Source organism: Panthera tigris, chromosome D1 (assembly GCF_018350195.1).
Source record: "Panthera tigris isolate Pti1 chromosome D1, P.tigris_Pti1_mat1.1, whole genome shotgun sequence".
NCBI lineage: Eukaryota > Metazoa > Chordata > Mammalia > Carnivora > Felidae > Panthera > Panthera tigris.
Window position 1 is genome coordinate 64,977,524 of NC_056669.1, and position 26,509 is coordinate 65,004,032.

Consider the following 26,509-nt stretch of genomic DNA (forward strand, 5'->3'; position numbering starts at 1 on the left):
AGACCATGTACCTGGCCTGGGAAGGGCAGGGTCAGTTGCCTGGTTCATTTACTCAAGCATCTACAACTAACAAGTTGGCAGACGCTTTGATTTTTTTTTTGCAGGTGTTAATGCCAAGGAAGCTAAGTGACCAATGAAAAGCCATACTTTCATGTTCCAAGCAGACCTGTAGTGACCATTTGGCTCATTTGATGGGACCAAATGCAAACCTTACGCTGTGACTGTTTGAGTTGAGTGCAAGGTACCACTGCTTAGATTAACAATGGTCCATGCGGAGGTAACAAAATGTTGAAACTGCCAAGCTTTGAGCCTGCCCTGTAGGCACAGAGGCCCCTACTGCTAGGTCTCTAGTAGCTGATAGATGTATATAGAGTTAACGCCCTCCCATACATGGGGAACAGAATTTTGTCAGGTACCCCTGTAACTCCCATTTCCTTAAACCATTCGTTTACCTATTCAAATTGTGAAGAACAATGTTACCAAGCACATAAGGTTAACAGCTAAATTTTCCATAAGCTTGAATTGCCAAGGAGATAACTTACGGCCTAAGGTACGTGTGCTTTAAATATATTTTTATTCAAACCTCGAGGCTGTAGCCATAACAAGCTTTGTTGGCAATAACGGCCATATAATTGGCAAAATTGGACCCCATTATCAAAATCTGCTAAAAATTGTTTTAAATTCAAATACGTGCCTTCTGCCTGGGTAGGCTCAGCGTCTACATCCGCCTCCACATCCGCCTCCACTGGAAGGGAGGCTACGGGGATGACAGCCAGAGACCTGCAGAGGTTGGCGCTCCTGTGCCTGCCCTCACGGGCGTACACTGCCCTATCTTGGCGACGCCTTCATTCAACACCCACGTTAGGCAGCTCTACTCCGTCAGCCCCTGAGAAACTACTTCCGGAGGGTGTGAAGTTCTGGTTCCGGGGTCACGTTGACCTTTACCACTCCTACGGCCGGAAGCCCTTTTGGCGTTTGCTCAGTCTCAGTGCTCAGCCGGTTCCGGCAGGGGGCGGGCCGCGCTGTGTCGCGGCCGGGAGACTTTACCCTGCAAGGCCGGGGTGGGGGAGTTTAATACCCGCCTGCTCCCGGGGGGAGTGGGCTCCTCCAGGGGGGAGGGGAGGCCCAGCTAACCTCACAGAGCTTTAGATCCTGCTTCGGCCTCACTTGCGTTAACATGACCTTTATACACGTTAGAAGGGGAATTTCCAAACTTCTCAGAATTAGTTTCAGTTTTCAAAAAGATGAGCGCCGGCTATGTTAAAGTTATTTTGGGTACCTGCTTGTACACACGCGGGAATATTCTGGAAGAACATAAAACTGAGCCGGCATTTCCTCATGAACTTTGGGAGAGATGCATGTTTCGGTAGTTTGAGTTTCTTGCTTAGCCAATGCATATTATTTTCGTATTAAAAGGCAATATAAATGGACAGAAAATAATTTGAAAGCTACCAATAGCTTGCCAGTACTGAAAAGTAATATTTTCTCTTGGTCTAGAGTTTTCATGACCTTTTATGTGATACCCACCACCACCTGCATAGGCAAATAAACCTAAGATGTTTTGTAATGCATACCACCACATTATCTGGCTCAAGAAAATAATTTTGTGTATCATCCTTAAAAGTGTTAAAGCATTCATTATGCTTCATTCTGGCTCTTTGTTTTACTTTTATTCCCACTTTAAGTTTTTTTTAAAAAAAATAGTTTATGTATCTTTATAAATAAGTCATTTTGGGTACAAGGTAAGTTACAAGTCTACATGGGAAATAAAGGGTATTATTTTTAACAAAAATATAACTGAGCTGTGATTATAATCAGAGTGATTTTCTTAGGTCTCTAATTTCACGCACCATTCGATGTGAGCCAGAGTTGAAATAATACTGTTTTCCAGGGGCACTCCTTCAAAATACTGCCCTTAAGAAGCCCACACTCCTCTCCTCATTTTTGACACTACTGCTTATAGAGCATGGTTACTTAGTAAAGAAAGAAAGAGACAGAGAGAAAGAAAAAATAAGCATTTAAAGATATAATGGGGCAGCCTGCCCTGCTCTACCATACTGATTGAGGAGAAAACCCTGGACCTTTTTAAACTCCAGAATAGAGGGCTGACACTCCACAGATATTGGGGCTTTTGGTAAAGGAGACAGCACTGTATTATCCCTGAGCAACTAACCCAGGGTTGTCAGAAAGGCACTATTTAAGGACATTTGTTCTCAATGGTGGCAATACCATCCTTTAGGGGGTGCAATTTGGAAATAAATGGGGAGGGAAGTTTTTGTCACAGGGAGGGGAAGCAACCAAGCATGGTGCTAAATGTCCTGCGATGTATGGGGTTGATTCCAAACAACAAAGAAAATTTTAGTTTAGATCATTTTATACGTAATAAAAAAAACTTTTTTTGTTCCAGTTCATATACTTCTCAGCTTTCCAGGATTCCAAATGCTGTTTAAGTCAATGGAAGTTCGTACTGGGTTTTCTTCAGAATACTACCAAAAGTTGTTCAACCCAGTACATACTCAGTAGAATCTGAGTTACTAATACAAAACACTCTTCTCTGTCTGCATGTGTAGCTACTGCGTTCACAGTAACTCTGTGTACAGGTTTGAGCATCTGACCTCACTGTGTCTCTAAGTGTATCTGTGCCCAAGCATTTACATATTTAAATACATGTTAAAACAAAATACTTTTATTTATCCCTATTTATATTAAAGTTAAGATGTGTTTAGGTAGGTTATATTATCTATGAATTTCATTTCAAGGTAGTAAAGGGTAGAGTTAAGAGTATTTGCTATAGAAAAGTAGAGTGTTGGATGGTGATAGGATTGAGAACCATCTGTTTAGGGGTCAAGAGACCATGTGAAACAGAGCTTGGAAAGAAGTCCTGACCACTTTTTGGGGAGCCTGGGTGGCTCAGTCAGTTGAGTGTCCGACTTCAGCTCAGGTCGTGATCTCACAGTTCATGAGTTCGAGCCCCGTGTCGGGCTCTGTGCTGACAGCTCAGAGCCTGGAGCCTGCTTCCAATTCTGTGTCTCCCCCTCTCTCTGCCCCTCCCCTGCTCATGCTCGCGCGCTCGCTCGCTCTCTCTCTCTCTCAAAAATAAACATTAAAAATTTTTTTTTTTTTAAAAGAAGGTCTGACCACTTTTTGTCAACCCCACACCAGATCCCCTGGTCACACCCTCCTCTACATTCCCCCCAGAAATTTCTGTGTCTTGCCCATAGTACTCACCATATGGACCTTTGCAGCCCAACCAGAGGCATCATGTGCCAGTACTGATTATCTGAATTAGGATGAGAACTGTGGCCATCGTAGGAGGAAGGAATCCTATGGGTTAATCTTAGGTATCTTAAGATTTTAAAGATATATAAAAGTTTCAAATTTTCTTAAAAAAAGCATTTATACCTATATATCATGTGATCTGATCACGTCTTGAGGGTTCTTTGAAATCATGTTAAAAAAGAGAGGAAATAAGAGAAGGAAAGAAGGAGCACCTTTTGGAAATTATTATTATATTGTTAAAGAATCCACTTCTATGACTATCATGAAGCCAAGGACAGTAACTACACTGGACTCTGGACTTTATGGTTATAAGCAGTTTTCTCTCTATACCTGGAAGATGCCAAAGCCAACTATACAGTAGGCTTTTTCAGAGAAGACAAACCCTCTACTTTGCTTTATGAGGCAGTTAGCAACCTCAAGCCACAGACAGGTTGGGACCTGCGCAGACATCAGTGGAAACAGGGAGAAGGGAAGGGACTCAGGATAGGGTTTTGTCTCCTGTTTAAGTAGGCCAGGGTGGAAGGAGAGAAAAGCTCTACTCCTTGGTTCAAATCCTGCCAGACCCAAACCAAATTCCAGTGAAAAGAATTCCAGCTGAATGCCTCATCTTGGACATTTTCAAGGTTTCTACTCTGCGAAGGCGTTGGGTGGGTGGAAAGCCTAAGCCACCTATATTTCCCACCCTGTTTCTCTTCTTGCTTTTCCATGAAATGTAGCAGAACTTTCTGCATGCAAACCTCGGGTTCCAACAGGAAAAACTAGTCACAGAATGACAGAAGAGCTGTAGGCAACAGACCAGAGCTATGAGCAAGCCTGGGTTGGCTTTTGCTGAGTTTCACCCACCAATATCAGGATACTCAATCATATCTTAAGGGCTTCATACTAAATAGGAAAATGTTAAGATTCACCTAACAGTGGAGCCAAAAGCACTGAGCATTCTTTGCATCAGTGGGAACATGTACAGAGAGTCTGAACAGTTGGGTTACTGAAGAGGAAAGGTGAACAAGAACGATGACTAGGTATCTTCTAAGACCAGTGACACAGTTCAAGCTAGAGAACTTGATTTCAGGGGAGGTAAGTGACTCACACTAAAGCTAAACTCTTAATGAGGTACTCAACTCCCTACATGATGGTGTTTCATTCCTGACTGGCCTATCTCAGCCCTTCCCCCAGGAGAGAGAACTCTAGATAATGAATAAAGCCAAGGAACACATAGGGCTCTGGGCCCAAACAACTGTACACTGTTTATTGAGAACACCCGTAGATGGTGGGAAGGAGGGATGCCCTGTACCGCATCATGGCCACCACGGACTGGGAGCTGGGCCCAGAGATCACTGGCACAGCTGGGGGGTGGAGGGGTGGGCTTCCCATGACTCACTGACCATCACAAAGGTAGGAGGAACAAGAGAAGGCCAGACCTGAGAGCCTGGTACCATACTGCAAATGGGGATTGATTGGCCTTTGCCTTTCAAAAACAGAGGGTCAGGGGAGGGGACTACTAGAAAAAAATAGAAACTCTAAGATAAAAAAAAAAAAAAAGTCCTGTACAGAACAAGACAGCATCTGCTCTCCAGGGCCCAAGACTGGCAGCAGGGACCTCAGGCAGGCAGGCCAGGAGCCTCCAGGGAAAGATCAGTGGTTCGGCTGAGACAGTCAGCTGCACATAATTGGCTAGTCGCCAGCACCCAGCCCCTTGGGAATATACAAATATTTACCAGATTCTCTTTGCTTGTTACAAAAAGAGATAAGAAAGCTTACAGCAGATTATTTACAAACAGTATCCCGGGATATCGTGAAGGCAGAGGTGGGCTGGCTTGGAAGGTGGGGTCTGTGGGGGCAGAGCAGCCACAGTTGGCCCAGAGGGTCCCAAGCTGGCCCCCTCCACAGGCTCCAGGCTCTGCAAGGCACTGGACTCTTACTGGGAAAGGGGCTTAATTCTTCTTGTGGAGGAACTTCATTTTGTTGCCTGTGGGTCAGAGAGGGCAAGAGTGAGAATGTTTCATCATCAATTCTTCCAATAGCCCTAACCCTCTCAGTGGGAGACAGGATTAGAAAGACTGGACTTCAGCTGTGACAGATCTGATTCAGGGCATCGAAAATATGCTAGAGCTCTAATTAGGGCACTGGTATCAATCACTGTGGGGCTATATGGGCAAGCTATTTAGCTTCTTTGGCCCCAATTTCCCTTTAAACTGAGACATTCTATGATTCCATGATTTAATTGGCTAAGCTCTTTCAAGGGAGTGGAGGTTTTCAGAGAAGGACACTCTAGCACCTCGACTTCTGTAGACTCCTTTATGGCCTAGCGAAAAGCTCCCTGCCCCTAACATCCTCATATTCACTCAGGAAGGAGTACACTGAAAAAGACCTGATTTATGTAGGGATCTGTGGTTTCTCCTGGTTCTGCAGTTTGGTAAATGTGGTAAATGGTCTTGGAGCACTGGGCTGGGAACCTCTTCGCCAGGGGATCTCTTACTGTTCGGTCTACAGCCCCAGTATAAATATCCAATGATGGTACTGGTTTAGAGAAGTTTGGACACAGCCTTCTTGCTGAACACCCATCTCATCAGTGACCATGCTTCTTACCCAAACCTCGGAGAAACTTATTCATCCCACTCTGTTCAGTGTCTGGGAGTTCCTCTAAATACTGCTCCACTCGCTGCTCAAAGAGGCCTGGGGAAGAGGAGGAACAGGGAAGAGAACAGTCATTGCAGGGAGGAAAGGGGAGGCCTATTGGAGGGGATCATGGGCACAGATCCCCAAAACGGAGAAACTGAAGATCTGCAATTATAATTTATGGCAGCATCTTGTTAGAATTCAGACTGTTTCATTGGAACTATAATTAATGATATCTCACTGTGTTCATTGCTGAAGCAAGAAGCCCTCAGTACCTTGGTTCCCAGTGCACATCCCTGGCCCTGAACTGTATTCCATAACGCAAAGATGCCATTCCTGATTTCAGAACTGGGCACCTTCTCTAGTTCCTCTTAAATCACTCTACTATGTTGTTCCAAAAGATTTGTTAGACTAAATGGGCAGTAGTAGTGGATAGAAGAAATAACAACCCTGAGGTTAGACAGAAAGATCTTGATGAGATTTTATAAAAAAGGTCCTAGAGTGAGCTGAGCCTCTGAACGGTGGCTGCCACCAACCTCAGACAGAAAGCTAGCTCAATCTTCTTCAAGGGCTTTTCCAACCTGTGATTCTCAGAACCCCCGAAATTGCTCAGTCTTATCTTTTTCTCTGAATAAGAAAGGCATCTGAGGAGGGGATGGGCAACCAATGGCATGCCACTCTTGGGTAGAGAGGAGTCCTACTCTCTAACCACGTGGCTCCAGCCTGCTCACAGTCTTGTGACAGCATCTACTGGGACAGGAGCAGAAGAGAGCTCCCTTGGCAGTTTCTATGAGAAGAAAGGAATGTTAGGAGGACTGGCCCTCGCTGATGATACCCAAGAGTTTCCATCACAGTACCTAACTATTCAGCCCTGTAGTAGCAGAAAACGTAGAGGAGAGGGCCCATAGCCCCCAACCCCAAGCTCTTCTGGCCTTACCCTTTGCACGACACTTTCTTAGCTCCCTGTCTTGGATGAAGCCAGCAAACATCTGAGACTCCATAAAAACCTCCAGAAAACGGCGGATGCTCTTGGAGGCCACAGACTTGCGGAAGGCTTCTCGCTGAAAGGCCCTCTCCCCCTTCTCACTCTGGGTCAGGAAGAGGGAGTAGTGCCCAACAGTCTCCACAAAGAACCGGATAAACACCTCTGACACCAGCCCATTGAGGGTATTACATTCTGGAAAAGAAAAGATAATCTTTGAGGTTCAGGTCAAGAATCTGTAATCTCCAACCTGCAACCCCACCTTCCAGCTGGTTTTGTCTCCCTCTCCCAAGAGAACTTCCAGCCAGAACCACTTATCTGTTTTTGAAACCTTATCTCTTGTGCTCCTGGCCTTGTAACTAGCCCCTGAGCTGGAAGATCAGAAATGACTGTCTGAACATGGAAGTTGGCAAATATTCACGAGTGAATGAGAGTGGAAATCAGAGACCAGAGGATCACTTTCCCCACACTCCTCACCCTTGGTGGTTTTCCCGGCTTCACAAGAAGAGGAAGTTACCTCTGTCTCCTGCAGGGGCTCAAGGCAAGGCCCCAGAGGGAGGAATAACTAGTTTTCTGTCAGCAAAAAGAGTCCTGTGGTTGCCACATGTCTTTGGGTTTTCCTTCTCAAACCTCCTGAGGTAGAGAAGAATTAGAGGGAAGAGGGTAGCTTTATAGCCTGGGCCTCGCTAGAAGCGCCCCCAGTGTTGTTTATGTTTCTTTGACAAGACACCACAATACTTCTCTCCCCTTAGTCCCATTATTCCCTGAGCCCACTGGTAGTGGGGCTAGAGATTTCTAGGCTAGACTGAGACCAAGGTCCTATATCTGAAGCCTCATCAACCAGAAGGGTCTGGTGTGTAGAAACAGGGTCCCAGTACCATGAAGCCCAGACCCAGAGCAGAGGGAGTCTGGGGGCAGAGCTGATCCTGCCCAGGGCAAGCCTCACTCACCATCATCAGAGTCACTGTCAGAGTCCTGGGAGATCAGTTCATTCTTCCTCTCTAGAGCCTGCTCCAGAGCCGCCTGTAACTTCCTCGGTAACAGCGTGTCCTCATCATCCATCTATAGGAGAAGGAAAACACACAGTGATCATAATCACATCTGACACTGGCTGAGCACTTACTATATGCTAGGCCCTGTTTGAAGAACTTAAATATATAATTTTATTCATTCCTCCCAATAAACCTGATGCTGTTATCAACCTCATTTTATAATGAGAAGCTGAGCACAAAGAGAGGTTAAGAAACTTGTCCAAGGTCACACAGGTAAAAAGTGGTACAGTTGGTGGCATTCACTGGCCAGGACCAGTCAGGGGTTCCTCGCCCAGCACCCTGATCTCTAGTTCCAAAGTGGGAAGCAGAGCTGGTTCAGGGCAGGGAAACTGTGGCCCGGCCTGTGTCTCAGTTATAAGGCTAGGCTGTCCTTCCTGTTTCTGCAGTCTGGTTCCATGTCTGTCTGGACCTTGATGCCTGTACCCAGGAGTCACAGCTGTCAGTGGTGTGTAACATACTGTACATTCCCAGGGGGTACACCGTGGGCTATGCTCCTTAGTGGAGAGCCAGACTAGCAAAGGCTTTTTGAAGTTGACACGATGACTGCAAACCTTGACATTCCCTGGCATTTTCGGAGGCCTGGCCAAGACCATGCAGCTCAAAAGTGGCAGAGCCAGAGCTCAAGTGTTTGGACTTCCAGGCCATGCTCTCCACACACCTACACTCCCGTCACACTGGATAATCCCAACCAGAAATGCAGATCCTGTTGGGGTCAAGACTTCTCAGATCAGCCTCTCCCGCCTTTGTCTATTCTGTGAATATGGAACCCAGAGAGCTCAACAAAGAGGCTACGAAAGTTAAGCAATGTGTGTAACAGTGCTGGGTGTTCTCCAGCCTGCATCAAACAAGCACCCACCCAGGGCAGGCCACATTCTGTGGTGTCCTGCTCTTACCTGTCGGATGAATCGGTCAGATCCCAGATTCACCATCAGTGCCTAAGAGAAAGAGTCATTAGTGGCGGTGATGCAAGGTATGAGTCCCTGCAATGCCCTCCCCAGGCCTCCAGACCTCCTGGACTCCCAGAGTCAGACAATAGGAATAACTCCAGTCAGGGACAGACCACCCAGGGAGAAAGGGTAAGAGCTGGGTAGAGAGGCCCAGAAGCCACAAGTGAGAAGATCCCAGTGGTCTTTCTCCCTTTTTTCCCCCCTCCGCCCCTCCCTTCTGGGAGTTTCTGTTCCTTCTGTCCCTTCCTTCCTCCCCTCCTTGCCCAGCTGGCTCCCCAGGTGGCCCACCTCCTCCACAGGCAGCTCCTTTAGTTTGGGGAGGGAACTGGAGAGCAGGCCAACCAGGAAGGGTGTGGGACAGCAGACGATGTCAATCATGGAGGCCGGAAGGACAGGAATGAAGGTGTGCTGCCAGGAGAAGGGGTAGAGCAAGGCCACCACAGCATGGGAGCAGCTGGAGAGGGTACTGGTAGACAGACAGAGACAAAGCACCTGAACCCAGGCCCAGCACCTTCAGTGAAGGGGAATTAGAGCCTGCTATGGGTTCAAAACATCCTTTTATAGGTTAAACCTCCCAGTGCAACAAAAGTGCTAATGGAGTTCAGGTCTGGGTCTGCCCCTGCAGGCTGGTGAAGACCCCACATTCCCACCACTCAGGGCCTCAAGGACACTGGTACCACCCTCTGTGGGACTCGACCTAGGAACAGTGATTAAGGTATAGCAACACTTGAACACACAAAGGACTCACCTACATACCCCAAGGGCCACACTAACGTACAGACAGGCCTAACTTAGAGAGGGAGTATCAGCTCAAGCCAGGGAGTATGAGGATAAGGCAAGCAAGAGTTGATCACAAATTCATAATGTGGAAGAACTAGAAAGCCCTCATAGGTCATCTTATCAATTCCACATTTTACAGCTGGGGCCACAGATATGAAGGGTCGGTTTCATAAGTGGCCGACCTAGGACACAACCAGTTGTCCCATCTCCCAGTCCAGTGTTACTTGACTACTCTGCCCTCTATCCTAACCCCCCTCTCCCTAATTGCAAAAAGTGGTCTGACTGAGGACCCCTGACTGAGGTGAGGCACCTGGCACCATTCCACCAAGCTGAGAAAAGTGTCCGCTCCCACCTTTCCTCACCTAAGGTCTCAGTGGGGCCATCCCTCTCTCAGCCTAGAAGGGGCTCCAGGCCTCTAGACCCAGCAGCACTACAGGGCCAGCTATCAGAGCAGAATGACCAGTGCAAGACAGGGAGGAAGAGCTGTAGGGTGCTAGCTGGAAGGAAGTGTATACTCCCCACGTGAAGGGCCGGTGTGGGGCACTGGTAAACACAGGAGATCCACCCGGCTTGAACAACCCATCTGTTGGGAGGAAAATCAAAGGCTCTCCCCTAGGGACCATATTATAGATGAGAAGGCAGAGGCCTGCAGTCAAGTTCAGTCTTAAACCTGACTTTCCCACTCTGACCCGCTGCCTCTATTGGTCCCACCTATTAGCCATAATAGACTCTACTTGATCAGATCCAGCAGGGATTCTCTCCGTTTCCTAATGCCCCACCAGTAGGAGAACACGGTTCAATCCATGACAGAAGCAAACCCCCTCTTACAGAAGGATCTTTGGATGTTCACAAGTATTTTGTCACCCAGTGCCTTGTCTGGCTCTCCTGCCACCCTATGGACACCTAAAATAGTGCTGGGCCTTGAGGAAGAGACCCAGGTGTCCTGACTCTGACAGCCCTTCCCTTGGGGACAACAGCTCCCCACATGGTGAGGAGAGCCATCCAGAAAAGATGTAGAAAAGGGCTGTCTCAGGGTGGAGGGACACACTGATCTCCACAATCCCCTCCAATGAGCCTGGGTCTTTGGAGGCAGAAGGTTTTAGGGCTGATCACTGCAGAACCTGTGTATATACATAGTGCATCCCTCCCATATACTCAGACATAAAACTAGACCAGAGGGATAAAGGATTTGTGGAAAACCTAAAATGTGAGCAATGGAACATGAGCTGGCTGGACTTACTGAGCCCTGACCCAGTTCAGGCCTGCATGCCATCACTGGACTGCCTACCCTGCCCCTCCCCAGGCACAGGCAGACCCTGTGCATGATAGACATCTTTTCTAAGATCCAAGAGTGGCAGAACTTGAATGCTGAGCCAGGCAAAGAACAGAGCCTTGGGGTACTTTCCTTCCAGAATGGTGTAGGAATGTGCTCAGAGGCAGGGGCAGCCACAGAAAACAACAGCTCTATTCAGAGCCCTAGTGGAGCTGGGCTATGGGTGGGGGTGGCAAAGATAAGGCCCTGCCCTGAGTGAGGGAATGGAACCTTCAGGAAAAGAAACCTCAGGGTCCAGCCTTCATTAGGGACACCAAGCTCTGGCCAGAGCAGAACCTCACAGCTGGGCAGCCAGTGGCTTTGCTGATGGATAGTGAACCAGGGGGCAGAGAGGTAGCAGATAGGGGCCCCATGGAGCTGCTGTACCTGGCTAGTTCCAGCTGCTGGGCTTGGTCCCTTCCTGAGGACCTGATGGGCCCACAAGATACAAAGAACTGTGGGATAAAGAAACACTGAGACTGGGGCAGGAAGTGAGGGGCTGTTTTCATTTCTAAGGCTGGCCTTCTCTGGAAAAGTCAGCAGCCCTGGCATTTCCTCCTCTTCCTTCTCCTGGGCCAAGGGTGGGCCTGGCTTCCTGCCCCAGTGCCCTGTGAGGGCATTCAGGAGCCCCTTTCTCCAGCTCTCTTCAGTAGCCCCTCACACAGACAGAAAGACCCCAGGGAGCCTGGGCCTACTGAGGACCAACCAGAAAGAGGATTTTCCTTTTCTCCCCCTCCTATTAGCACCTGGCACGTGGTATGGCACAAAGCAGGTAGGTTAACAAATGTCCAAATGACTGAATTAATTCTACCCATCTAAAGAAACCACTTCTTCCTGTGATGGATTCTTTGGCCAAAAAAATACACAATGTGTTGCCAAGATCTCATCCTTTCCCTGCCTGTCCACTCCCCACACATACTCTATGGTTTAAATATTTGTGCCCAAAATTCCTATGCTGAAATCCAAAACCCAAATATGATAGTGTTAGGAGGTGGGGCCTTTGGGAGGTACTCAGGTCATGAGGGTGGGGCCCTCATGAATGGGATGCATGTCCTTATAAAACAGACCCATAGAGCTCCCTCGCCCCTTCCACCACATGAGGACACAGTGAGAAGGGACGAGCTGTGAACCAAGAAGCAGGCCCTCACCAGAACACAACCGCGTTGGTGCCCTGATCTTGGACATCCAGCCTTTAGAACTGAGAAATACATTTCTGTTGTTTACAAGCCACTCAGTCTGGTATTTTGTCACAGCAGCTTGAATGGACTGAGACATTTTCTTTTAAATCCTGACTGCCTAGAAGAGTTCAGCTCCTTCCACAACACCCCTCCCATGGCCACAACCAGATCTTGGCATCTAGAACTCCTCTACCTGTAAAATCATAAATGTCAACATTTCTGACCAAGACCTATGATCCAACCAGCTCTTTTCTTACTCACCCTAAACCAGCTGCCCTGCCTCACAGGTACCTCCTGTCTCTGGACATTTTTTCCCTTTCCTAGTTTGAGTAGACAACCTTCCTACAACCAGTCTCCTCCCCAGCACCCTCAGTGCCTCACCTTGTCCTTCTCCACAAATCCCCAAGTGCCTGGCCCTGAGTCATGCCAATCAATTGCCCTCTGCAGGTGATGCCCTAACTGGTTCCTCCCTGGGGGGCTCAGCATTACTCCTCCTACCTCTAGTCAGTGCCTTTGGCTCTTCCTCACAGTGGTTCTGCCTAGAATTCATACCTCTCCTCAAACTCAGCATCCCACAGAGATGGCCTTGCCTGCCCTTTCAGAGGAAGTGCAGCCATCAGCCAGAAATCTCCTTACTCTACCTTTCTCCATAAAATGTATCTGTATCTGCACACTTGGCTGGGGCAAAAGAACAAAGGTCCCACCTCTTCCCTCAGGCCAAGTCCTCCCTTGGGTTCTCAATCCTACCACACCAATACCACAGTAGCTGGCATATACCAGGGCTCGTAAATACATGTCAGATTAATTAGTAGATGTGCCTTCCCCCTCTTCTTCCCCTTACCCTGCTGGGCCCTACCTGAGCTTATCTGCCACAAAAATGACCCGACGCTCCAGCAGCAGCGAGGCAAAGATTCGGATGAGCTGGCGCACACTGAGACAGGTAAAGAGGCACTCAAAGTCCACATGCTCCAGCCGGGAGTCCATGGGCCGCCGCAGCTCTAACACCTGCAGGAGAGCAAGGGGGAAAGTGGGTCTAGGCAGGCCAGGTGGGTGTCACGCCGGGTCCTATACAAACTGACAGGCTGGAGGTTTCTCTCCCCACCTTCCTTTTCCAGGTCTCTAATATACCCCACCATGCAGTAAGACCCAGTCTCTGTCTCCTCTCAGACCACAGTACTTAGACACCTATCCTCTGAGCACTGGGGCAAACTGGACGATGAAGGAGGCTCCAGAAGGAAGGAGTTGATGGGCCATCCATCAGGCTCTCAGGAAAAGGAGGAGAGGTGACTATTCTTACAGATAAGGAGAATGAGGGGACCACACAGCTTTATCTGTGGGGTACCCCCCGCCCCCTTTTCCATCTCCCCAAACAAAGGTCTTGGCATCCACGCTGAACAGACCCCACAACCAATCGCTGCTCCCCAGGCCATAGGAAGAGCAGCATCTCTGTATCCCTGACTGCCACCTCTTGAAAGCCAATGCTAGTGTCCTTGTTGTCATGTCCTCTCCCTTTCCTGTTAGAGTTTCCTTCCAGAGGTCATGTTTGTCCTACCATTCTGGCCTCTATCTCTGCCAGCCTGTCTAATCTCTGTGCCAGTGACAAGGAAAACACAAGGGAAGGGCTGGCTATTCCACAACAGTGCCAGGAAGCAGGACTTTCTGTATCTGGGCCAGACCTAGCTGTCCTCCCTCCAGGGTGCTGCAAGGCCACTCCCAAGGTCACTGCTGTGGCATAGAAAGCCACTTCCCTGAGGGCAATCCAAAGGGTGAAGGATAGCAATTGACCCTAGCTGTGAGAGCAGGAGAAACTGCTGATGCCCAGGCCATGCCAAAGCAGCTGTCACAGGGGCCTGCAGAGTCTCCTCAGTCTCTCAGCGCATGCGGGCAGCAAGGAGGTCCAGGCCTCCTGATAAGCAGGGTGAAAAACAAATTCCCTCTTAGAGCCCCTTTAGAGCCCCATATCATCTCATGTATTTCTCAGGGTCTAAGCAAGGGAAGTTCAAAGTCCTAGCTCAGTACTCATCTCTCCAGGTCCCAGAGACCTGGCACAAGCTGCCCTAGCGATGGGTGTATGCTATCTTTCCCACCGGATGGTGAACTCCCAGACGGCCCAGTGGTGAGCACGATGCCGCGCGCACACACAAGGAATCCCATACCACAGTTTCCCCAGAGGCCCCTGCACCCCACTTGTGCTTGCCCTACCCCAGAAGTCACAGTGACGCTCTCCCACGCCGCTCCACCCCCAGGAGTCTGCGTGTAGTCCAGCAGGCTCTGCTCTGCAGCGCAGCTTCACACTCCCACTACCCCCTGGGGTCCCTCCAGGGTGTGAGAATGCACAAAAGCAGCTCATGGGGCCTGGGCCTCCTCTCACTCACCCCTGCCCTCGAGGGTCACAGTCCAGCGGGGCTGACTGAGTCTAAACAACCACAGCTGTGAGACTGGTGTCAGAACGGAGGAAGCTACGCTTCACATCTGTACGGGGGCCCAGAGGGCCCAGAGGAAGGGCGAGACCCCAGCTGAGACAGGAAGGGGTCAGGGCAGTGGCTCAGAGCACAAGATACTTCACTTGGGCCGTCTAATGAGAGAAGGGAAGAGTGTTCAAGGCAAAAGGAAGCAGGGTTCAGCGACAGTAAGCAATTCAAGTCAGAGTGCTGAGAAATGAGGCTGGTGAGGGTGGGGCCATCCCGAAGGGCTCCCAGGCAGGCTGCTGGGATCTCCCATCAGGGCAAGGCTGGCCATCTTGCGCCAGACCCCTCAAGAAGCCTAAAGTCCCTCCAAACGAGGGTGGTTGAAAAGAGGCCAAGAGAAAGCCCTGAAATGGCATTTGCGCCACCGGCAGTACCCTGTGTTTCTACAGTCAGACCCTCTCCCACTCTGCAGCAACTAAGCCATTTCTTCTTCCCTCTGCTAGAACCCAGCACCCACCTCTCACTCTCAAATGGCCTCCTTCTCCATTTTGAGAAAACCGAAGCTGCCAGAGGAGAATCCAAAATCTATGAGCCATGGCCCTTCCTGCCAACCCACAAGGAAGTGCCTATTTCTCCTAATGAAAGTCAGTCCCTCCCCAGATCCCACAGCCCTGCCACCTCCTGGGGGACAGAGAGTCCTCTCCCTCCCTGCTTCTTTCACCTCTGCCTCAGCTGGGCCATTCCCACCAGCCTCAAGACAACCATCTGGAGCCCCCTTTCAACCACTGACTGTCCCCTTCCCTAGTTCTCTTCATCACCAAGCGTCTTGAAGAGATGTCCACGCAGTCTATTCCCACTTCCTCACTCCAGTTCACTTCTCTACTCACTCCACTCAGGCGTCTGGGTCCCTGGCCCCGGCTCCACTGAAATCCACTCTTGTCATTGCCATTCCTCATGGCATCTTGCCATTCCTCACCCTGACCTCACCTGATCACCCCTTCCTTCTGGAGATGCCCCCTTCTTGGCTTCCAAGCCACGGCCTGCTATTCTTCCTGTCTTCTCACTCCTGAGGGTGGCTATTCTTCCGCTGCAGGACCCCTAAATGTTGGAGTTCCCCAGGTCTGAGGAGGATCTTCTCTCGGGTGCCTCACAGGTATCTTAAACAACACGTACAAGATCCACTTCCTCCTCTTCCTCTTCAGAGCCTGCTCCCCCTACAGGCAGCACTCCATCATCTACCCTGTCACTCAAGCGAGAAAGCTGGGAGTTAGCCTTAAAATCTCCCTAACATTTATTTCCACTCAAACTGGTCCTAATTCTAAAACACATCTCAACTCCACCTACTTCTCCTCATTTTTCTACCACACCTTAATCCTAGCTACTATCATCTCTTGCCTGTAATACTATACAGGAGCTTAGCTGGTCTCCCTGTTTTCACTCCCATGCATTATCTCCATAGCAGCCAGAGTGAGCTTTTAAAAGAACATCTCAGATCTTATAACCCTGCTTTAGATGACATCCAAAATCCTCACCTTGGCCTAGCAGGCACACTGTGACGTGGCCCTTGCTTCCTATCACACCCTGCTCACCACCCTTTAGACCATCTCGACCTGTTTTCAGTTCCTTGTCACTTTCCCAACATAAGCCTTTGCCCGCGCCGTTCCCTCTCTACCTGGAATAACCTCCCATCCACACCCTTCTCTTTCAGTCTCCCTCCTCCACTTCATTTAGCTGACTCTACTCACCTTAGTCGCTTCTTCAGAGGAGGCCTTCCCTAGCCCCCCGAACCTAAAGCAGATCCCCTGTTACACACTCTCACTCCTGTGCTTGCACTTGGCACTTAACACTTTAGAAACTGTCTATTTAAATGCGTGTGTATGCATTTACTATTGGTCTCTCCCACTAGATTACGAACCCCACAAGCTCAGAGCTGTGTCCCACGTCAACTTCATGACTGCTCCCAGGTGTGGCGCGATCCCTGACTGTGAGAGAACATTACCAGGAAATCCCTGATGAATGAATTAAAGGAGGGCAGGTGGAATGCAGTGGAGTCCAAGCAGGTCAGGGAAGGCCCCCTTGCAGCTGCAGGGAGTTGGGCCCCAATTACAGTTCTGTCATTCACTTCTCCAGTCCCTACTGATTAGGTGCACACACATGGAGAGCAAGGAAGGGGCCATGCTCTGCCCCTCCTGGGGACTGCAGCATTGGCTCAGCAGGCCTTGCTCCAGCCCCCATCCATCGTGTGAGAGAACAGGCAGCAGAAATCCCTACCTCATTGCCAGCACCTGGAAGAAATGTCTTCACTTTGATGGTCTTCCCCGGGGCAGGGAAGGGTGACTCCATGAGACTTCTCATGAAGGGATAGACCAAGGCGGCAGAGATCCCACGCCGGCGCTCCACCTCATCGAGGACCTGTGCCCACCACCAGCAGTCCAAAAAGGAAGGGTATCAGGGCACTGCCCTTTCCCTACCTCCTGGGCAGAGAAGAGGGTGGCCTGGCATCTGACCAGCTGGGGCCAAAAGCTGGGGGACAGGAGGACTGTCTCACCAGCAGATTTACACTCTACCCTTCCTGCTTCCCTTGCACTCAATGACTGCTCTGCTCATTAACTCATCCTTGCCTCACACCAAGGAGCTGGGCAAAGGAAACACTACTTGGGAGTTGGGTCCCTGGGCACTTTGCTTCCCCAAGGACTCTGGCTCTTCCCATGGCCTAGGGACAGCTATGACACTGGCAGACCAGGCTGGTACAAGGAGCTGGGGAGATGCCAGCTGGACAGCTGGGAAGTCAGGCTTGAGAAGAGGAAGGAGTCAGAGAGCCTGCTCTACTTGCTCTTGCATTCTCTTTCTCTCGCGCTCACTCACTCACACACACAGGTGGTTTTCTCATCTAAGCTGGCTGCTGATACTCCTAAGGGAGCTGTCCGCTGGGGGAAAGGGGAGGGAAGTAAGCCGGAGCCCTCTTACCTTGGAAAACAAGCCGAAGCAGCCAAGGCGGCTGATGACACAGTATACTTCTGGCAGCCGAGGCCCTTTCCCACTTGGCTGGGTTGGGACGAGGCAGAGGAGAGAGAGACAGATACAGAGAATGCATGATGACTACATCTGGCTGCTTTTCCTTGGGAACTGAAGACTAAGGACTGCTCTCCTAGTGGAAGACTCCAAGACCCCACTAAACCTCTACTCAACCAGGCCCCAGGTCTGGAAAGGCTGACACTCTTGGGGGGCAGGCTTCAGCCTCTGCTGGGTCTTCCAGCCCAAGGTGCCAGACTCCTGCTAAGCTCCTTCCAGGAGGACACGGACAGAGACTGGCAAAGGATTAACCAGTATGGCAGAAGCTTTAGGGTGACTCATAGATTTACATCTCTAAGGCTGGGAATCCAGAGGATGCAATGATAACGAGAGGGACTTGTGTACATTCTTAGGAGCAAGCCGTGTAGTCCTCTGCGGCTCACAGGGGACATTCTAAAACATTCCTATTCTAGATTCCCCTTTCCTTCCTTCCTTGATCCACCCCATTCTAGTAAGGCAAACTGAAAATAGATAAGGGCAGTAAAGTACTATTTACTGAATATTTACCATATGTGAATCCTGGGCTTGGTACCTGACAATACCTTGTGACTCAGGCACTATCATCTGCATTTTATAGATGAGTAAACTGAGTTACAAAAATATTAAGCCATTGCCCAAGGGCATGCATCTAAAAGTCATGGAGCCAGGAGTCTCTTTTGGCCTCTGATTTGCTGTCTTATCTCTAAAGCATGCTGCCTTCTGACAGGATAGAAGGGAAAGGGACACAAAGACACAATAGAGGTATGCTACCAGCGGTGAACGAAGGAAAAAGGAGACTGAAAAGGTGACTGGCTGGAGGAGTTGTGCATTAAGAGCTCCCCGGGCCTGGAGACCCCAAATGCAGGCTGGGATGAGTCCACAGGAGTCTACTTCTCCAGCCAGGGGCTGGCAGGACTCTGTGGCTGCCTCTGGCTCAGAGGCCTGAGTGCCTGGCAAGGCCAAGTAGGGAGGGAGCAGAGCAGCAGGTGCTGGCCCCTCATGCAGGCTGCTAAGCAAATGCAGATGGGTCTATTTCAGTTTCCAAACCTGCTGGCCACACGTCACAGATCTAAAGAGAAGGCAGAATCTGTTTTTGTCCATATTAGGCCTGAAACTCACTCCTCTCTCTTTCCCTCTCCCCCGCCTCCCCTAAAGCCCCAAGTGATTAAATCAAGTATGTGGGATTTGGGTTAGAATCATTGTGTCCAATCTACAGGAATGCCGAGCTAGTGCCAGCCCCCTTGGCAGGGACCCAGCCCAGGCCCTCTCTGAGCACGCCAGGACAAACACGCTCTTCCCTGGGGGCAGCAGGCCTGCTGCAAAGGAGAGGCTCTGCTCCATCACTATTCCTGCAAAGGCAGCCTTTGGAACATTCCTCTCCAGGCCCAGGTGAACCTGGGGCATGCTGGACTCTGCCTGGCTCCCCACCTGGCATCCATACTGCTCCACATTCCCTTAGCCCTACTCACTGGGCATTCAATATTCAAATATCCCTTCCCCCTGGACTACCCTTTGGGGTGATCCAAGAATATCAGACTTGGTGTTCAAGAACTTAGGGTCAATCCTGGCTCTGTCTCTCACTGGCTGTGTGACCCTGGGCAAGTCATTCCATTTCTTAATCTATAGAACTGACATAATAATACCTCATGGACTATTAAAAGGATCAAAAAAGATGACATACTTAAAGCATCTAGCCTGGAACATAATAGGTCCTAAATAATAATTCATTCCCTTTGTCTTCCCTTCTATGTTGAAAGTTCTACCTCCTCTACTAGACTATCTAAAATTCCTTGAGGATTGGGTTGGATTCATGTCTAACTTATCTTTTTGTGCCTTTAACATGCTGCCTGACCCTCAACAGGAGTATGGTACGTGTTTCGGAATGAATGAATGAATGAATGACCCAGAATCCATCGTTTGGGGTCCCTCCTATACATTACCTTTGCCTAGGACTGGCATCTAGTGAGTCCTGCCCCTGGACTGGCATCTAGTGAGTCCTTGTCCCACTAAGGCATGGGGACCCTTAAACACTGCTGACACCCCAAACCAACAACATCCCTAGTGAACTTCAGGGAGGAGTGTAACAGGACTCTCTTTACCTTACCTCAGTCTATTTCTCAGAACTACGGGAAGGGGCTTGGGGAAGGGCTTCTCTCTATATAACATGGCTTTTATTTTCAAAACCTTCCCTTTCTCCTGTGTTCAAGGCATCTCTCCCAGAATCCCAGGGAAGGTACTGCTCTATCCCTCCTCAGCCTCCAACACTATCAGACCACAGACAGGATTCTTCCTCACATCAGGCTGGCCAGTATGGGCATGAGGAAGGTTGTCCTCCACCCCTGTCTGATGCACACACATACTGCTGAAGTGATATGATCCTTCAATCTAGCATCAGCAATCAGAGCCCAGAAGCCCGAGGGAACTGAATGAGAAGAAAAAGTGTAGGAAAGTTAAAAACATATGACAGCCCAGTAGAAGGTGATTCACTCTCTCCTCTTATTACAGATTATCTTAGATCCTGGGGCCTGATCAAAGGAGTCATTCTGAGTCCTGCCATCCCAGGAGTGCCTCCTCCTTGTGAGTGTGTGAGACTGTGTGTGTGTGTGTGTGTGTGTGTGTGTGTGTGTGTACGTGTGCTCTGCGGTGGCATCATGGAGCATACGAGGAAGCAGAATGTAGGCTCTCATACAAGCTAGAGTTGAAGAAGATGCATGCACACACACTTATACACACATGTGGCCCAGCCCTACAAGGACTGAATGGCCCTACTCACCAGTAAGCGCCTGCAGTAGCCAAAGCGTCTGCTGCCATCTTCCCCAGTCAGCATGAAAGAGAAAGTCTCACTGGAATAGGGAGGGGTCTGGCATCAGGGAAGCATCAGAGGACCCAGGAAATAGCACCCAAGAAGAGGGAATGCCCTCCCAAGGAGGGGTGAAGGGCTAGGTTGCTGTAGAGAGCAGGCTGGGACTTGGGTGTGCCCCATGCAGTTGCCCCTGCTATGGAGGTAAAGGAGATTCTGCCCCTTCCTGCCTCCAGCCAGACCAGGCCAGGCCTCACCTGCTATACTCTGACACAGGAAGCCAGTCCTTGGCATCAGGGAAACAAAACTGGGGAATGGCCTTGAGCCTCTCCTCTGCCTCCCGCATCTGCTTGGTGGGTCGGTCCAGCTATGGGGAGAGAAATATAGGGAGAGATAGACAAGAGAAGATGTGGATCCTGGAGGTGGTGGGGGGTGGCTGAGAAGCGTCTCCTCCCCTGAGAGCTCTAGATGGCATCCTACCAACTGGCATGCTTCTGCTTCTCAGCAATCCTGTTCCCATTCCCGATTCTTACAGCGAGGTCTGGGTGTGGGCTGAGTCATCATTTATTCATTCAATATGTGCCAAATGAGCGCTTTTCTGTGGCACCTGGCCCTGTGTCATGCTCTGGGGCTACCGATGGAAAACAACATGGGCAAGGTCCCTGTCCCTGCACATTCTAGTCAGGAGGGTGAGATACTCAACAACAAAATTTCAGAGGGTGCTGCAAAGGAAATAAATAGGGAGATATGACAGACAGAACCAGGCAGGGGAAGGGATATCTTAGGTATTTGGAAAGATCTCCTGGAAGAGGTACTATATGGGCAGAGAATGAGGAATGAAAAAGAGCTGGCAGCCATGTGCAGAGCTGAAGAAAGAACATTCCAGGCAGAGGCAGAGAGAAAGGAGGCCAGGTTGGCTAGCTGGTGATGGGCAGAGAAGGTGTGGTAAGAGGGAAGGTAGGTAGGGGATGGGGAGGGACAACTCATTGGTACAGGGTTTCTTTTTGAGGTGATAAAAATGTTCTAATTGTACAACTCTGAATATACGAAAAGTCATTGAACTGTATACTTTAACTGGCTGAATTATACAGTATGTGAATTAGGTCTCAATAAAATGGTTTAAAAAAAAAAAGAAATAAAATAGTAGAAGTACCTGGGGGCCCTTCCTCAGGCCCTTTGCCAACCTTATAAAAAATTTGGATTTCATTCTAAGCATACTGGGAGGTGTTCTTTCCACCCTCATGCTCTGAACAAGCACTGACCCAAACCCACACCCCCTGAAGCCCTCTGTTCCCTGCTGGCTAGCAGGATCCATGCTCAGGGCTGTCGCAGTGAGGGGAGTGACTGCAGCAGGACCAGGATCTCTCTTGCTCCACAGATAGATGGGCCAGGCAGACAGAAGGTGCTAGAGGAGGGGATGGGAGGAGGGAGAGATGGCCTCACCTTGGGAAACTGGTAGGAGACTTCAGGGAGGTAAGTGTTTCGAGATGGCTTCTTCTTGAGGGACACCACCACAAAGTACTCAAAAAGCTCCCGCTCTTGCCACTCGAGCAGTTCCAGCTCCAGGGTCCGATAGCTGGGCGCACGCTTCAGCATCGACTGGATGTGGACTAGGCGCTGTGTGTGGGCTGGGGGCAGGTCACAGGTCAGGGGAGAGGCAGGCTGGACCCTCACAGATTCCACATCAGCCTCCCTCTCAGGCTCTGCCTCTGTGGACCACCTCTAAGTGCGGGAGCCTGGTCTGATGCCCTGTCCAGGCAGGTTTTGGGGGAGAAGTGGCAGGAGCAATGTATCTACGCCTGTGCAAAGGCCCTACCCTGCCTCAGGGAGCTACTACTGGAGCCTCTGGAGGCTGGGCTGGGGCTGGCAAGACTGCTTGAGCCCAGTAAACCCAGGCGTGTATCACTGCGCCTACCTACCTCTGCCTAGTGTCAACATGAGAAAATGTGGACCTCCATGGAGGCTTCATCCTGGACCCCTCTCAAGAGTCCTTGGACCTGGACCCTTTGTCCCAGTTTCCTGACCCAAAGTCCACTTGCCCACATGCCTGGGGGAACCAGTAGAGAAGGGAAGGAAGGAGCTAGGTTCCACATACTATAACCATCCAGGAAAGTCTAGGCAGGTTTCCCAGTAGAGAAAGAACAGACATTTGTCCAAGGCTGCCGGAACAGGAAGTTCCCAAAACCTTTTCAGGGAGGTGGCAGGCCTCCTCTCTATGGATATGGGGGGTGAGTGGCTTTGGGGCCTCCAGAGGACCAGTTTTCCTCAGACCGTGGCACGTTTCTTAAGCCAGAAGAGGTACTTGCAATCTTCTAAACCCATCTCTAAACCTCCAGATTTGCAGCATTTACCAGGGAAATCTAGCACCTAACTCTTGGGGATAACACCTTGTGGAAGTCCAGGTGAAGGGGGCTGTCTGAGTTCAACTTGGCAGGGCTGCCTTGCACGCAGTAGGAGAGGCTCCCCTATAGTTCCTTGCTCTGTTGGCTGCTATCCTGCCTGCCTGTTGCCTCTCCAAAGCAGGCCAAATGGGGACGTTGGAACTATATGTGTAGAGGGAGGGGGGCGAGTCCCTACAGAGAGGGCTGGGAAGGGGTTCCGTGCTCTTGGGGAGCCACACCTCACCTTTGAACCTGTCGTCAGAGTCGCTCTCGCTCTCACTATTCTCATCTGGAAAAGTAACAGCAGGAGTGCACGCTTGCTGAGCCACCGCCCCACAGCCAATGTTCTCCATGCCCCCCTCCCAGCTATCCTCACAAGGGATGGATCATACCTAGTCTGGGCTTCTATGGGCCCAGGGTCCCCTGAGTTCAAACTGAAGGTGCTAACTGCTATACAAACCCCTCTCCACCCAGTCCTGATCTGGGGAAAGCTGCTGAAGGCCTGAGCTGGAGGCTGAACCAGAAGAGAGGCCTATAGGTCTGGAACACAGGGCTTGCCTCCAGGACGCGAAGATTTGAAATGGGAAACAGACCACAGAGCTCTATAAGCCCGGCCTTTCCTTTTGCCAGAAGCAGATTCCCACACCCACCTCCCTAATCAGGGCCGTGCAGCCCAAAGCCTGAACTAACCCATCCCATGGCTTCCTTCCCTCTTTGGCCCTCCCCTTCTATGTGCTACTTCTTGGCAGGACTCTACCTTCCTAGAAGGCAGCAGAATCCTGTGATCTGCCCAAAGAAGGGTAAATTGAGGCAAGTCCGTGCCTCTCCCCATTCCTAACGTCCAAGGGCCCCAGATACCTGAACCAGCTCAGATATCAAGGCCTACCTCTCAGTGATGCTGTCTCAATGCTGGACATAGACAGCTTTTTTAACCTCTTCTTTCCCCTCTTGGCGTTGTAGATGGAGTTAATTCTTTGGACAAGCTGGGTGAGAAAAGCAGGGAGGGTGAGGTAACCCTGGTGAGGTAAGCAGTTGCCCCTACTTCCAAGAAGGCTGATTAGTAGCCCATTCATTCCCTCAGGTGCAAGCTTTCTGCCCTCCTGACACTGGGCCCGGTACTGGTCTCCCTGCTGCACTGACCCTGAGTGCAGACTGTCTGGTTGCTCTTTACCTCATCCCCTAACTGGTCTCCTGCCCCAATGTGCAACGATGTTAAACTTAGCTCCCTAGAGGAAGGAACTGTGATCAAACTAGACAGGATGGGAGCTTCTGGGTCCCCAGAGTCACTGAACCAAAGGAGACAAAGAGCTCCTCAGACATAATAACAGGAACAAAGATTCGAGCCTTTCCCTCTAGGCTATAACCTGGGGCCCCGACAGGAAGGAGCTAAATTCCCAATATACCCAAGCATTGTTTGCAAGCTAAAAATACCATTTGGCTAAATCCTGCAGCTTTGGGCTGGGGATTTGGGTCTGACTGCCTGTGTGTGCAAATCATTGCTGAAAACTCTCAATTATGAGAGTCAGAGAAAGGAAGACTCATGTTTGAGTCCTAGGTCCTTCAAAGCCTAGAAGTGTTTAACGTGCAGAGATCTCCAAATGCACACCCCACATTCACTAATGGGGAGTCTCCTAAAGGACTGGTTTCCATTCATCCAATGGCATAGAGTGCTCCCTGGGGGAGAGGCTAGCCTGTCCTTGCCCTAGTATCTGTGCACTCATTTATTACTCATTAATGCATCTTTGGTAATAAGATAGAGAATTAACCAGATGAAAGAGAAAGGGCCAGTGTGAGGACCGAGAATTTATTCAAAGAGAATTGAGGAAGTAGCCCCAGATTAGGGAGGGAGGGAGGGAGGGAGGGAAGGAAGGAAGGAAGGAAGGAAGGAAGGAAGGAAGGGAGGAAGGAAGGAAGGGAGGGAGGGAGGGAAGGAAGGAAGGGAGGGAGGGAGGGAGGGAGGGAAGAGCTGCCCACCTGCCCACCCACCTGCCCAGCCCCCGTTGGCTCCTCTGGGGAGGCTACCTTGGGAATGCGGCGGGCCCTTCGGCTGGACAGCAGCTCACTTGTGGTGCTGAGGCTGTCCTCATTAAGGCTAGAGGGTGAAGACGGCAGGCTCAGCTGAGCCAGCAGCAGCATGTCGTCATGGCTGTGCCTTTTGGGTAATCGTGGCAGCCGGTGGCTCTTCCTTTCTGACCAGTTCCCACTGCGCAGGGACTGGCTGTTGGGTTTCAGGGATAGCTGGCATGGGAGAGAAGACATGGGAGAGGGGTTCACCACATGCCTTGGCTGGCATCCCTGGCTCCCCGAATCCCATCCTGGAATTTCCCTCTGCCTGGGTTTCCTCTTTTAAGACCTCAGCTGCTAATCAGCAGGTCAGGGCTAGATTAGATACATGCTTCTACAAAGGAAGCTGAACCACCTCTGCCAGAAAAAAAGAAAGCAGAGGCTAAGAAAACTGGGCTCTCATCTGAGTGAAAAGATAAGGCCAAGCAGGAATTCTGGGGGCTCCTTGTGAGCTTTGGGGCAAGGCTTAGACTTTGCTCATTATTCATCCTGGCTGATGGAGCTAGTCTCCCCCCACCCCAACCTCCCACCAACCCCGAGCCCCCAGTCCAGCCCTAAAAGGCTTCTTTAGCAGGGGTCATAATCCACATGACAGCCTGGTCCTGCTTACTTCTTCCAAGAAAAACAGAAGGGCTCTGGGCTCTCACTATCTATCAAAGCCTGGCAAGGTGGGCCTCATAGCCAGTTGCCTTCACCCAGCTGCCCCTCCCTGGCCCTGATCTACTCTCTCCATCTAGACCAACACTCCTCCCAACAGGGCACCTTACTCTTCGCAGACCCAACTCACTGCTAGAAAGGCAGCACCCCTGCCAACTCGGCCTGCCTCCTACCCACTGTCTGCATCTGGAATTCCCTCTCATCACTCTTCACTAAGTCCTCCTTCCTCCCGTCCCCCAAGGCCCTCTTCCCACCCAACCAGTCTGGCAACATAAGTTCAGTGGAAGCCTGTTTGAATACAGCACATTAGAAAGGTGACTCTTGTATAAAAATGATTACATCGTTCCAAAACCAGAAGAAATTTCTCTATTCTCTAGCCAATGTTACAAAATATCCAGGTCCCTCCATTTGCAAAGAAAATTCGAATTGCCTGGGTAGGTCCATTCTCCTGCTTCCTGTCCACCCCAGATAAGGCCAGAATGAGCTAGAGTCTAGGGCCTCCTTTGACTCCGTCTTTTTTCTCATTCTGCCTTCTATCAGTCCTTAAAGATTCATTCTTACTTCCTCCAACACAAGTGGCTCCAGGTCTGGTAGACACGCATCTACCTCTCCAAATCTGGTTCTTGGGTCTATGCCTGGCCCCCAAATGCCAGTACTGAGATCATTTCTGCCAGAGCTGCAGAATATCAGGACTCCAACCAGGGCCCCCATCTTTCTGTTACCCACAGAAGGGGAGCAAGAACAATGATAAGACAGGAGGCGGCAGAGGCTCATGCCTTGGTGTTGCAGCTCAGAGCTCAAGCAGTGAAGGGAAGAGCATGGGGCAGGGTGCCCCAAGGGCATGCCTCACTTCCCCGTGAGGATTCTGACATGACATTAGTCCCTGCATGCAGAGGCCTTTCCTGAGGTCACCTCCTTTGTCAAGCACTATGAGGGAAAGAGCGTGAGTGGAAGTGGGCCCAAACCCTGGTGGGACAGGCCTCTCCTGTGGCCCTCGCACTG

The 26,509-nt window shown here is 50.3% G+C and overlaps 1 protein-coding gene across 6 annotated transcripts in view; it reads right to left on the minus strand.

The window, feature by feature from the left end:
- Positions 1-4,498: 4,498 nt before the first annotated feature.
- Positions 4,499-26,509, minus strand: part of DENND2B (DENN domain containing 2B) — a 177,917-nt gene continuing 155,906 nt past the window's right edge. For all 6 annotated transcript variants that reach the window (XM_042957454.1, XM_042957450.1, XM_042957449.1 and 3 more), the window contains 15 exons: positions 24,809-25,024; positions 23,673-23,769; positions 23,031-23,075; positions 21,849-22,033; positions 20,663-20,772; positions 20,379-20,448; positions 17,522-17,599; positions 16,826-16,966; positions 13,003-13,151; positions 9,165-9,342; positions 8,823-8,864; positions 7,828-7,939; positions 6,833-7,072; positions 5,866-5,952; positions 4,499-5,245 (listed from right to left, as the gene is read on the minus strand). In XM_042957454.1, coding sequence (XP_042813388.1) covers positions 5,211-5,245; positions 5,866-5,952; positions 6,833-7,072; positions 7,828-7,939; positions 8,823-8,864; positions 9,165-9,342; positions 13,003-13,151; positions 16,826-16,966; positions 17,522-17,599; positions 20,379-20,448; positions 20,663-20,772; positions 21,849-22,033; positions 23,031-23,075; positions 23,673-23,769; positions 24,809-25,024 — 1,785 coding nt within the window. In that variant the 3' untranslated portion in view covers positions 4,499-5,210. The remainder of the gene's footprint in view (positions 5,246-5,865; positions 5,953-6,832; positions 7,073-7,827; positions 7,940-8,822; positions 8,865-9,164; positions 9,343-13,002; positions 13,152-16,825; positions 16,967-17,521; positions 17,600-20,378; positions 20,449-20,662; positions 20,773-21,848; positions 22,034-23,030; positions 23,076-23,672; positions 23,770-24,808; positions 25,025-26,509) is intronic.